Genomic DNA, 13,488 nt, shown 5'->3' with positions numbered 1-13,488 from the left:
CTTTGCATCTCGCATTGGCAGTTGTAAAGGTGCAAATGAGATATTAAAAAGGGTGCAAACTGCAGCCCTATAAGCCATGTTTTACTCCTTGCAGAACTTGTAATAACAGTATCAGATATGCTATATGTTATGCTTATTGCAACATTATTAATTTGTGTCTTTTTTAACACTGCTTTTAGTATTTCCTTTATCTGTATGACTACACCATATTTTACATGCATGCTTAAACATCTCTTTATAAATAGGTTTTTTTTTAAAATAGTGCAGACCTTGTTACGGAAAGGTGTGGGCTCAGTAAAAGGCAAGAAAGAGCATCCTAGAGTTTCCTCAGAAAAACAATAAGCTTTCTTTTGTTTCCAAGGAGAGGAAAAAAAAAAACCAACCCAAACCCCAACTCTCCAGGCACAGCTCTTTTTAACTCTTTGGAAACTTTAGAACACACTGCACACATTTGTGCACCACCACATATTGCTCCGCTTACACGCTGGAGGATGGGATGAGGTACCAGATTCTCAGCACCAAGAGATCTGATTTTCTAGCCAGGCCGTGCTCATTTTCCCCCGTGCATCTCCCTAGGCGAGGAGCACTGCTTTTCCTCTCTGCAGTGTCAGCTGTAATTGAGATTAAACAGTTTGTTTACAGCTGGTGGCAGCTCTGTGCCGAGAAGTTTCATCATTTATGACACTGGTGTCACAGGTGCCAACTGCAAAAGCTGGCATTCAGCATCCTTCCACTTCTACACAGCGCAAATGCCTTGCAATAAATCCCGTTCTTGCTCAAGGACACGAATTCCCACTGATGTTGGCCATCGTTCCCTGCCATTGATTTCACTGTCCGTTTCTCCAAGGCAAGGTCCGTACCTGGTACCAGGAATACGCCCGATCGGATGGGTCGATGAGGATGGTGATGATCTTGGCCTTGGGGATGAGGGAAGCAGCTCGTTTAGGGGCTTCCTCAGAATGGAAATAGTTGGCACTTTTCTCAAAGAGGAGGTCAGTGGTGATGTTGGAAGGAGTGGGGAAGAAATCCATGTACCTGGGAGGTGAAGAAACTTGTTAGAATTAGCAGTATCGCAAAAGGGTCCTATCCCTGTGCTTCCCATTTCATGGTAGGTGAAAGGTGAATTTTCAGACATAATTCTCATGAAGCAAAATTGAATTTCTCAGCTCACTGCAGAACTGGAATAGTGGGAGCACATCTTGGCTCTTACATGGTGCTGGTAATAGCTAAAGCCTCCATGAAGTCAGGTAATTAGGCTTTTCCTTTGATGGATGAGATTTTTGCTAATAAGTTCACTGTCAAAGGGATATCTTTCACCAGTTTAGAGTGAGTTCAGTTTTAGCTGCAGAAAAAAATGGGAAAAGCTTCAAAATGTCAACCATTGAATTTTAACATTGTTGAAATATTTCATTTTGGAACTGACAAATCTTTTCTTTTAGACATTTTCAGAATGCGAGATTTGAATTTTGGCTTCGAATGGTCTTTTCCACTTAAAATTGATTGGAAGTAAAAGTAAGTAAAGCAGAAGTTTCAACTGAAAGGGTGAAGAATTCAAACAAAGCAAAAGGTGAAATTGTTTTAGAGGTATTTTTCAGTCCCTTTAGTTTTGCTGAACACTCCGGGAACTTCCAGTTTTGGTGGGGCTAACTGTTTTTTGTGTCCTCTCTATAGAAATGAAGTATGTGGGGCCTCACCCTGCACGCAGGACCTTACGGACGTTTGAACCTGCAGGCCAATTTTGGTGAAGCATGGCAGAAGATGTCTCCAAGAGGCCAACGTCTTCCTCTACGTGTTGTGCAGAGGGTTGCAGAGGAGACACCACCCTCCCGTCACCACTCTTTCTTGGTATTACCCATGTACTCTACAATGGGTGAGCTCTTTCTTAATGCATCATGGAAAAACAAACACTAAGCATTTCTGTCCCTTTATTTTTCGTGACACCTTGAACCGAGAAGCTGGTCTCGTAGTCGCGGGGACAGCCTGCTTTTATCGGTCAGCCTCGTTTGCTCCGCACGCTCTCCATGCAGTACGCGGGCAAGGAAAACCGCTCAAGATTAATCTGTTTCTGTGTAGTGTGATGTTTGTCTTCTATTTCAGTTTTCACACAAGGATGAGAACTACTATTCCCTGTGGAAACGCAAACCTTACGAAAAAGCTTTTCTTAAGAAAAAATAGTAAAAGCAATATTTAAAATTGTGATAGGAATGCCAGCTGAAATGCTTTAGGGTGTGGGGTGTTTTCTCATGAGGAGATGACTCGAATCTTACTTAATGAAAAGCTGCTTTTGAAGAAAAACAGTATAAATCAGAATAGATACAGTTATGAAAAGACAAAGATGCTGTTCAGCATGAAGACACATCATAACTGAGCTGGCTATTGTATTCATTTGTGAAAAAAAATAAGAAAATTGTTACTGTAATATCTAAACAAGGACTTGATTAAATGTCCCATCATTATAAATTAGTTTCTCTTTCTGTCTGATAATGCCAAGCATAACAAATTCATCCAGCAATTATGTAGATGTCATACATGCTTCTGTAATTGTTCCATTGTGATCTACCATGTATCAATAATGAACGCTTCTTTTTTGTTATTCTTCTTACCAGTCAATTCCCTTGTGATAGTTGTTTCCGTTGAAGAACTGAACTTCTTCAAAAGTTTTTGGACTTGGGAGATTACTGATAATGGAAGGATGCATCAGAAGAAATAAGTAAAGCGCTGTTGTTCCTGCGACAACAAAAAGATGCCATTAGGAAATAGAAAAAAACCCTTTGACTTCATTCATACAGGAAAGTACTTTAAATCAATGCAGGCTGAGATATACAGGAAAATTAGATTACCTTTTATAAGAAAGTTGCCTATTGATGAAAGGCCTACGTCCCTCAGAGGGAGGGGGGGGAGTACGTGCAGACTTCTCCGCCCATCGAACTTTTCCCATTTCCAAACTCTGAATTCTGCTCTCTGATGCAAGCACGGTATTGCTGCTGCTGACATTGCTTGCCGGACTGTGTGTTTAACCATTGAGGGAACTGGGCCTGAACACATTTGTTTTCAAACTATTTACATTGCACAAAACTTTTCCAAAGCACTAACTGGGAGATTATGCTTTTGCTGCTCCCAGAGCTGCGCTTTTGTCCTCTGTGTCCTTTTCCTGGGGGGTCTGCTATTGAGGAATAAATTGTCTAGTTCAAAGCTAACAAACCTGTATGTCATAAGTATGCTCTAAAATCCCAGTAACAGTACTTTTTTGTTATTTCTTTGACAAAAACAACTGGAAATTTTATATATATATATATATATATAAAAAAAGGATATATATTTTATATGTATGTATTTATTGTCAATTAGGGTCTCAAATGATGTTGAAATAATTTGTTAAAGAACTTAATAACAGTCTTAACATAGGGCAGCCTGACAGCATGGGGTTTTTTTGTGGTGAATGAATGCATTTTTACTATAAAATCAGTTGTCCCTTTCTGTTGGCAGGGAAGGAGTTTCTGTCTGAATCCCGCAGGGATCGGGAGTGCACCATCTCTGTAGCGGGGAGATGGCTTCAGTTTACAGCACATGAATACACAGATACAAAACAGGGACGGGGGGGGACACACTAGCTTCGGTTACAAATTCATTACTTCTTACCTGTTTTCTGGGGTCCTATCACAAGAAATTTGGGTAGGTGGTCACAAGTTTTGTCTCTGGACCAAATATCCCTGTGTCGTTTGTCATCACACGGATTCTGAAGAAGAAAAGGCAGTTGTGTACATCACGCTGGGGCTATCCTAAATGTTTGCATGCACGCGAGTCTTCGCAGGATCTAAATGTTATGCATTAACACCAGGGCCTTACAGTAAGTAGTAAAAGCCCACATTTCCTCGTAAGAGTTTACTCTTGACAGATACTGAGCACTCTGGTACGGATCCATGGAAGCATTCAGGTACAGGGACCACACTCCTGGGTATCCTTCAGTGCCAATCCTTCCAGGGCTCCCAGAGAAGTCAGTAACGCCACACAGTTGTGCAAATCCCGGAAGGATTGGTGTCAGACTCCACACCCTGTGAGACTACTGCATTTTCCTTCTCTCCGTTAGGCTCATTTCATAAACTCAGAGTCCGTAGGCACGTAGGTAGGCACGTATGTGGTCCCTTTGACCAAAACTCAATGTGTATATAATGGTTTTGCATGACTGAGGATTAAGTTCAGTCATTAGGAAAAAAAAAAAAGAAAAGAAAAAGAAGAAAAAAAAGATTAAAACATTGATTTAATCAAATTTTCATTTGAGGATAAAATGGAAACCTCTGTTTGAATAGCTTCAAGGCATTACTTACTTAGGTGACAAAACGGTTTCAGATGCATAGGACTTAATGCCAATTTTAATTTACCTAAGAACCCAAAAGGAAGGACAAAATAGAAATGTGGGATATTATTCATCTCCTTATCTTTCTACTACCTATGAATGCAAAATTAAAACGTGTGAACAAAAGGCCCCGCAGAAAAGGTTAGGACTGACTGCTCTTTAAAGCAGTTATCATATAGATACTGCTTTTGCATAGTATTGGCTGGTAATAGAAGATAGAGATTGCTAGTGAATAAAGTTAACAAAATATAATGGAGAAAATCATTAACTGATGTGAATCGCTGCAGCTCCACTAAACTCAGTGGAAATATTACAGATTTATACTTCTTTTGCACCTGGGCCAAAAATAATAGGGAAATTTTCTGCTCCGTTTTGCCAGGGAAGCCCAAAATAACTGCACAGATCTCCATGGTGCCACTCTGGATTTATGCCTGCATAGCTAAAAGCGCAGCGTGGCACATCATATTCTGAATAAGACAAGAGCCAGATATGTGTAAGAATGATTAGGAAATTACAGTGTTGAGATTACAAGCAGCACTGTTGTGCATTCAAAACAGAGATAGAAAACAGTCGGTCTGTGCAGAAACCCTTTTGCATTCTTAAACTAGCCGCCCATTTTGTGTTCGCTCCGCAAACATGCCTTCCCTTTTCCTCACTGTTTCATTGAAGGGGGTTCAGAGGGTGAGAAATCCTCCTTGTAGGTGCGGTGATCCAACATTAGTGATTCCCCATTAAGGGGTGCAACGAATCTGCGTCGTTTGCCTTGAGATAGCGCTCGCCGCCGGCTGGCTGCGGGCATCTTACCGATAGCGCAACGCAATCAGTTAACGCAATGTGACACGCCAGCAGAACTGCAGGCAGGAGGGACGGGAAAGGAAGCTTCCTCCCACATAAATGGCGATTGGGTGCTTTTAGCATGTCTCATTTGGGGAGAGTGGAAGCTAATCCATTTCTAGTCAAAAGCAGTGGTCTCTCAAAAAAATTTAAACCATCTAAGGCAGCACGCAGGAAGAAATAACATATCTGAACACGAAGTAGGATTTTTAATTTTTATACTTTTACAGGAAAAGATTCTTATTTCCACAAGTGGATTGTAATCGGAGGAGGAAGAGGATGTGACATTACCTGCCAAAGAGGGTCCGTCTGCTCCGGGAAGAGCTCAAAGTACTTCTGAGCCAGCTGAACTGGGGGCAGCGTCTGCAGTTTCAGGTTCGTCGAGCTCTTAACGAAGTTGGCTAGGTTCGCAAAGGTGTATAAGCCCAGGCGGTCGTTCCCGTAATTAGACAAATGGGTCATGAAGATGCTGATCTGGAAGCAAGAGAAACCTTTCAGTCACAGGACATCAGGAGATGGCAGCGTCTGGCTGGAAGGGCAGGCACAGGGGGCCTGGGAGATTTGCTGAACCCCTTCTCCCCCACCCAAAACCAAATGAGTAATGTGAAGAAGATATTTCCCAGTGTTTGCTTTACAGGAGGTGATCAAACTCAGGTCCGTGGCTGCAAAGGCCAGGTTTATCTGTAGACTGTCATTATGAAGATGCTATCAAACTGAGTGTTGTTACTTGACTGATTGACTCGGTACGCTGGCCTAAGATAGGATGCGCAATGACACTGGAATTTAGTTACGCTGTTATCAAGAAATAACATCATGGTGGTAACTGAACAGTGCATATTTTTCTTCTTTTTCAGCACACTCTCTGAAGTTGGCAATCGATGACATGCAGCAGATCGCAAAAAGTACAAATTAACGTGACCACAGCAATTAAGCAGACCAGCGTGTCAGGCAGTGCACTTCTTTATAATGATATCATGCTTCAAAGAGGCCTTGATGTGAGGTAGAAAAATTAGAGGTATGACGTTGGTTACAGCAAACTCCAGAATATGGTGGTGGGGAGTTTAGCAGTTTGCTGTCCTGCTGTCGTGCTGGAAATTTCTGGTAAAGGAAAATAAAGCATCGGCTTTGTGAAGACCATGGACAGCAATCCATTCACCTTCACGTTGGACCGGGTTGAGGCGAGGGACATGGGCTCAGTGCTCTCTCCTAGCCTTTTTGTGCCTGATTTCGGTTAGGTAGCTGGGTCATAAAGCCTCGGGAGGGCTCGGTGCAGGAGCAATAGCCAGCGGGCTCAGCCACTGGCGTTGGCTGCGTCACCCAGCTAGGCTGCAGGTCTGCAGGCAGGGCTGGGGGTATGAGCCATGCGTGCTTTGGGGGCTGAAGCACCTGACTCTGAAAAGAGTAGTCATCAGCAGGGAGGACACCCGATTCACAGGTAAATTGCTTGCTCTGCAGAAAGCTATCTCTGTCCAGGTGAGTCTTTTTGGATGATTAGGAGTGGGAACTGGCAGCACAGCTGGGGGCTGGGTGTGAGCTTATAAAGTGATGTGCAGGCAGCAGAGAGGAGGCAGCATGTGCACCTCCCTCCTCTGAGAGCTGCACTAGCAGATCTGGGTCTCCAGCACCTCGGATGTGTGACTGCTCAGGTCAGTGAGATATTTTTTTTCCTCTCCTGTGTCTTGAGGGAAGCTGGGTGTAGTTTGAGTGATGTCTAGCACAATCCAGACATGGGGGATGATGTTTAGGCTGCAGTCCTTTGAAGCTTGAAGTGTACACTAGATATGCTGGGGATGTCAAGGTGTATGCTGCCCTTGCTGGGGGGAAAAGCAGGCGGGCTGTCCTGGCACCTTGGTCCCTGAGATAGAGCCCTGGGAACATGTGTCTCAGCTGGGTGGCAACCAGGCTGCCCAGCAGTTTAGCTGCTGGGAAATCCTGAGTCTCCAAATTCAGTCTGCACAACTAAAATGGCTGCAAAATGCCTGGGGGTGTCTCAGGAAGGTTCTTATCACTGACCCACAGCAGGTCCTACTGACTGTGAAGAGCTTTCCAAAGCAAGCCACTGCTACCACCTGAAGATGAAGTTTACCCTTCATTGTGTTGCAGTTTTGTGGTCCTGGGTTTGAGCTGTAGCAGAAGAAAGTGCTGCTGGCACAAATACTGTGTCGGTAACACACCGTGCTGGTCTGACTTTTGAAATAACCACTGAAAGAAAAAGCTACAAGCTTTCCGCTTTCACCATCTTGCTCTGCCAACATGGCACTTCTTTAAGCATCAGCCCACAATGTTTAAAAACACGTCCATTAGTTTGTTAAATTATTGATAAGGCTTTTAGTACATAGGTGAAGATGGATGGAGCTTAGGAGCAAGTGTCCCTTATGGCCGATCTGCAGTGTGTTTGCACTGTGCCCACTTTATTCCACAAAAGGTAATTTATTCTTCGCTTTTATTCTGTTCTGAGCCTCTGTTGAGCAAAGATTGGCAACTGTACAAGATCTTTCTTCTCTTGACTTGACTTTGTGGATGCTGGAGCCTATGCATTTTATGACTGAAAGTGTCTGACATAACTGGAGTGAACACTGAAATTGCCCTGAACTTTGTGCGTATCCATGTGCAGTGCTCCAGAAACTTATAAGCAAGGTAATAAATCTTCTCTGGGTTTCCAGTCCACTGACCTTCTCCCTGATCTCCCCCACAAAAAACCCCAACAGAAACATATCCTTTGTAGTTTAGAGTTCAACTCCTCTAAATGTGACAAGTGCTTCCTGCAAACTATTTTAAAATGATGAAAAGGAAAACACTTATAGGAAATGTTGATAGAGAATATCATTTTGTCTCCGAAATGTTTTTTGATAAGTGCTGAAGGGTCTGCCAATGACAGTTAATATTGTTGCAGCAATTTAGTATTATTGCAGCAAATAAAGTATGCAAGTAAATCTACTTGCTCATCTTGGGGTTTTTTTTACACGTGAATTTGAAAGATATTTTTTAAATGTAGAAAGGTACTTATAGGATATGGATATTAGCTTATTTAAAGAGTTTCATTAGGCTGCTGTCCAATGCGAAAGATCCAATTGATCACTCTTTATGGAGTCAGAAGATCGTAGATATCGCTCTTGACTTCTTTTGCTCCATTGATCTCTTTTGAAGTGGGAAAGCCTGAAATATGACGCATTGTACATGAGAGAAAACCATATCTAATTTTTTGCTGTCTATCTCCAAATCAGTTGAGGCAAAAGGAGGTGGGTTAACTGTTTGTGTTTACAGCGTGGATGGATGCAAAAATGTGTTTTGAGGATGATGCATGAATACATAGAAAATGCAATAGCTTAGAAATGTGCTGAGCTAGCACAATGCCGCCGCGTGCCTTGAGGCTGGTGCTGGGATGCGCAACGCTGCCACAGCGCTTTGCTGTGCTGTTTTGGTGGACACAAAAAGGCTTTGGAACCAGCCTCGAGGGCGAGAATGAGGAAACCAGGGAAAACCAAGGACCTTCTCTTCCTGCAGTGCTCTGAGCAAACTTGGTGAATAGAGGGGAAAGAGCCTTGTTTTCGTACTTTCTGTGACAAACAGTAAGCTACAGCACACCGTGACACTAACCAGCAGGCAGCACTTCATCAAGGTAGGGGTAATGCTTTTAGGAGGGAGGCAGGATGCCGCTCCGCGCAATGGTGCGGTACGAAGGCAATCAGTTGTTTCGCGTTCCTGAGGTTGGGGAGCGGGCTCTGGCTGCGTTGTGCTACTCTTAAGGTTACACTAGCATAAGCAATGTCTGTTACACAAATGCACACTGAGTGAAATCCTTTCCTGTCACTGCACAATCTATAGCCACGGGAAACGAGGCTGGTTGTGTGTTGTTTTGGCGCTGGAACGCGGGCGCTTTGCAGGACGGCAGGGTTCAAATGATGCTGTAGTTTGTACCGACGTGGTATCTCCTTAGCGTTGGCACTCGATCTCTCCCTCTGTCCCCGTGATCACTCATGTTTTGAGAGATGCGAAGGGGAAAGAATGCTGAAGGTGTAGATAGGAAAACTTCCTTTGCTTTCTTCTTGCTTTTTGCCATCCCCCCTCTGATCCATGTCTCAGTCGCTGCCTCCCTCTCATACCCTGTAGTATATTTTTCTCAAAATCACTTTCCCTTTTCTGCAGCCATGGTCCTTTTGTTACAGAAATACTATTTTTCATTATTTTTTTTATCCCCTCATTTTATTGTAAGAAACATCTACAGATTTTAGTTACGGCTTTCAAAGACTTGCATGCAAAAAAAAGAGAATTCAGAGATTTACGTTTTGCTGGTGACAAACTTGAGGCACGCAGGCATGGTGTGATTTGCCAAGAATTAATGTCCCACAGGGGAGCGTGCTGCTGGGCTGGTCTACCCTCCCAAGGGTGACCCACATAGCACTGCCAGGAGCATCTTATCTGCATCTATATTAAATGGGAATGAACAGAGAGCTGTGGCACACAGACTATGGAAATTCAGATTTTTACTATTGTAATGGGCTTTTTTCTCCTGGTTTCTGTTGCCTGCTTTGTATTAACATTTCAGAGATGTCCACAGTGGTCTGCAGTTTCTCTGTTCAAAAGAAAGAGGTGGGAGGAGAACAGCGATCCTAAATTTCTCAGACCACCTGTGCAGTTAATATGCCATTCTGGTTGATAAATCGTATTATTTCCATCAGGCTGGGTGGGCAGGGGGACAGACAGGGTATTTTACACTTCCTTCACTGACAGAATCCCATGGAAGCGATGTCCTGTGTCTGGCTATTGGCCAGCTGCTCTGCTCCTAAACCCTAATATTTGGTTAGTGACTTACTAACAAACCTGAACTGGTTGCACCTAGGATATGAGATTGTTTGTAAATGACCGACAGCACCACCACACCATTTTACTAGCTGGTTCTTGTTTCCAGGGCTCTTTAAAATCAGTTATAGCCAGAAATTAGAGGTACAGCGTATTCTCTATACATAATGTTTGTATATGCGTGCTTGTGTTAATACATAAAATGAAATCTAGATTAGATAGTAGAGAAAAATAAAGGGTGTGTTTCAAAGTTATTGGAATATAAACCACACTACATCTGCTTGAAGTGTCCTGAAACTGCGTTCTGTACTCGGAGTTAGTGCGCTTGCTCCAGATGTACAGCCCTGTGCACCTATTCACACAGAATATAGAAGTTTATTTCCTCCTGTAGGTGCCAAACTCAGTGCAGTCTGAAGTAAAAGCACTCGATTTTGGACGAAGGTCAGCCACCCCTCTCTGGAGGGCACTAGGATGCTAGGCTGCTCTAAGACTGGAAATCCTATTTGTCTTTTTTGGGAGGATCATCCCAGAGAAAAGCAAACCACTGTAGATCCTGCCGTGTGGATGTTGCTTTAAAGAGAAGTTTGCAACAAGTGTTGAACTCCAGGGGGATGTTCAGACCAGCTGGGGGACCCACAGCATGCTAGCAGCAGTCAGGTAGCTATGAAGATCCCATTAGCCACTTAGCTGTGCTTTCGGAGGCTTAAATTCCTTATTATATGTGACCACCAGGAATGCAAATATCCTGAAGGTCAAAGCGTAAAGTGACTTCCAAAACCAGGGCATATTTGCTTTTAAAACTCTGTGCTTTATGTGTGTGCGTTTGTTTACCGCAGGATGCGGTTTATGCTATCTGTACAGGCAGCTTTGAGTGCGGGAGCGTTTGATGTGTCACTCCAAAGCTGGCCCTTAGGATGACTGAGGCTGAGTCCTGCCCTCAGCTGGTGTGAATCCCTCCAGCCTGAGTGAAATCTGCAGCTGTGTTGATTTGTACAGCAGCTGATGTTATTAAATAAGATTGCTTCCTCTGTGTTCCCCAGGAGCCCGTGCTCTATAGCCACCAATGTCCTCACCGTCTATCCTAGTGAATTAAAACAATTCTGAAATTAGCACAAAGCTTCTGGTTTCTCCTTGAGAATAACATATGCCTACATGCTAGAAACCCTGGACAAAGGATTGTTAGTGCTCCAGCTTCCAGCTGCAGCGTAACCCAACCGATCTCCCTGTTGTACCTGGCCAGTCTCAAGGATGGCTATCTGATAGTTGGAATCAATATCGTTCATATTTGAAACAATGACTGTCCATTGATCTAGCACTTGCAATGAAAAAATCAATTACAAAACTTATGTATAAATGTGCTCCACCCCATCCTCTTAGCCATTCAATAATTAAATAGGATCGATGTTCCCTCTAAGGTCCTTTTCTCCTGCTCATCCTTTGGCCCTGCCCCGTTGCTGGAAAGCCCAGGAAATGAGAGAGGTTTTGGTGTGAGTCCTGCTCCCCGAAGAGGAACTTGTTGCTTGCTGTCTTTAACAACTTTTGTCCTTGCTTCTGCACCTCTTAAATAAAATTTGCAAGAAAGGAGGACTTAATGCATGCAAATAATCCAGGGGTATAGCTCAGCCTTGTGCAAAACAAACACATGTTGGGAAATATATGGTGCAGGCACCCTGTTCTTGTAGAAATGTGGTAGCATATTTACTGCTCTTCTCTGCTCCTCTCTTGCCTGAATGTTTCCTAGAAAAATGAATTTTGCTATTCCATCTTTTTCCATTGTGCTCAGAAAAGGCTGTACGGTTGCTCCAAGAGCAAACTCTCATAATTGGATCTAGATGGCAGCATGTTGTATTTCTGAATGTGTAAATGGGATGTCATGGCTGAGAAATGCAAAACTGTCAAGTGTCCATTTACTAATACCAAGTAGCTCTATGCTAGGCTGACCACAGAAATACCTCTTTCAGTTTCAAGTGTTTAATATATTTCACATCCTGACAGCCTCCTATTACGGGTTACAGACTTTTCTTGTACCTTATGAGCCAGAGATAATGAATCCCAGAACGCTCGGGCCCTCGATGCAGCTGTTTGTGCAGCAGCACAAAGAGGAAGCTGGGAGTGAGATTTTGGTGTTGACAAAGCACTAATTTTAATAATGACAAATTGTTTCTCTACAACCCAGCACTATTCATGTTCATGACCCTTCTGCTACTGAAGCAAAATCACTTATATGCCTGAAAATCGGGGTGGTTTTTTTTTTACTTTTACTCTATTTCCACTCTGCACATCTTTTTATATTTTAGCATTCTTGACAGGATAATCAAATATTTTCCAAACACGGTATCTTTAAAGAAAGCAACAAAGGCAGTGTTTGGAAAGAAACATTTTTGCCTTTGATTGAAGGGGAAACAAAAATGTTGAATGGCGTTTTATTTCCCGTGCCCGTATTCATTACAGCGTCAGTATTGCACCCAAAGTGCTCCCAGCGACGGGAGGGGAAGCGGCTGTCGATCAGTGGTGGTACGTGGCCTTGGGACAGCTCTACGAATGCTGTAGTCTGTGTTGTTTTAACGGTCCCTATTCAAAGAGCAAAATTGTTTCTCATTTACCCAGGAACGCTTTCTACTCTTCCATTATTTAGTTGGTATGATTAAATGAATTCTTTATTATTGACAGAAAAATCCTGTGCCTTGTTCCCTTCCCTATGAGAATAAAGTTGCTATGTTGGTTTTTATTTTCTAATAGCTACCCAAGTCTCGCTTCTAAAATAGAGACTAAATCATGACTACGTTCCAACACAGCAACTATTTCTCATGTTAGATACATCTTTGATACGCTTGACGTATTGGGGTCCTAGATGAAGAAAGCAAGTTAGGGCATTCCACTCCATTAGCTATATATTTTATTTTTTTAAAACCTGCAATTAAAAAAGCGTGTTTTGTTTTTTAACTAATACGGCATACTTTCAGAGCCTGTGAAAAAATAACTGCCGCTGTTGATGGCTTTATGCAATCAATGCATAGCCGCATTAGGGTGGAAAAACTAAATGGAGTTTTTTATGTCTGTTCATTTGTCACACTTGTGTAAGTGATCAGCAGTACATCTAATTGTGGCCAAAGTTTAATGAATTCTGTGCAAATGCGGTGCTACCACTTAGATCTGTGGGCCCTGTGAAGTCGTTGCAGAAGCCTAGAGCAATTCAAGCCTCCTGTTATAAGCAAATATTTTCATTTTTAAGTGAAATTTATGATATAGGAATTTGTTTTGTTGCCATCTGTGTCTTCTCACTGAAAATACTTCCTGAGACTATAAACTTCCTCTTCGGAAAAAAACCCCAAACAACTGTTCAGTTCAGGCTCAGGAGTAAACCCAACTTCAAATTGCACAAATGAACCAGATGAAAGTGTGTTTGGGTACGATTGTCTTAAGTCAGATTTGTATACCAACAATTTCTGACAGAATAATAAATGTATCATCAAAGATACAGCTCTCAAGTCTCAGAGGGT

At 42.7% G+C, this 13,488-nt stretch overlaps 1 protein-coding gene across 7 annotated transcripts in view; it reads right to left on the bottom strand.

Annotated features, from left to right (window-relative positions):
* The window catches only part of NDST4 (N-deacetylase and N-sulfotransferase 4), a 149,601-nt gene that overhangs the window by 13,093 nt on the left and 123,020 nt on the right, over positions 1-13,488 (bottom strand). For all 7 annotated transcript variants that reach the window (XR_008577070.1, XR_008577071.1, XR_008577072.1 and 4 more), the window contains 4 exons: positions 5,480-5,662; positions 3,640-3,736; positions 2,604-2,727; positions 861-1,035 (listed from right to left, as the gene is read on the bottom strand). Coding sequence is in view for 2 of the 7 variants with exons in the window: in XM_054825141.1 (XP_054681116.1) it covers positions 861-1,035; positions 2,604-2,727; positions 3,640-3,736; positions 5,480-5,662 (579 nt within the window). In the remaining 5 variants the exon portion in view is untranslated. The remainder of the gene's footprint in view (positions 1-860; positions 1,036-2,603; positions 2,728-3,639; positions 3,737-5,479; positions 5,663-13,488) is intronic.

The sequence above is a fragment of the Grus americana genome, chromosome 4 (genome assembly GCF_028858705.1).
Source record: "Grus americana isolate bGruAme1 chromosome 4, bGruAme1.mat, whole genome shotgun sequence".
In the NCBI taxonomy this organism is placed as follows: domain Eukaryota; kingdom Metazoa; phylum Chordata; class Aves; order Gruiformes; family Gruidae; genus Grus; species Grus americana.
The sequence above is the reverse complement of the archived record's forward strand: the minus strand, read 5'-3'. Positions and strand labels throughout refer to the sequence as shown.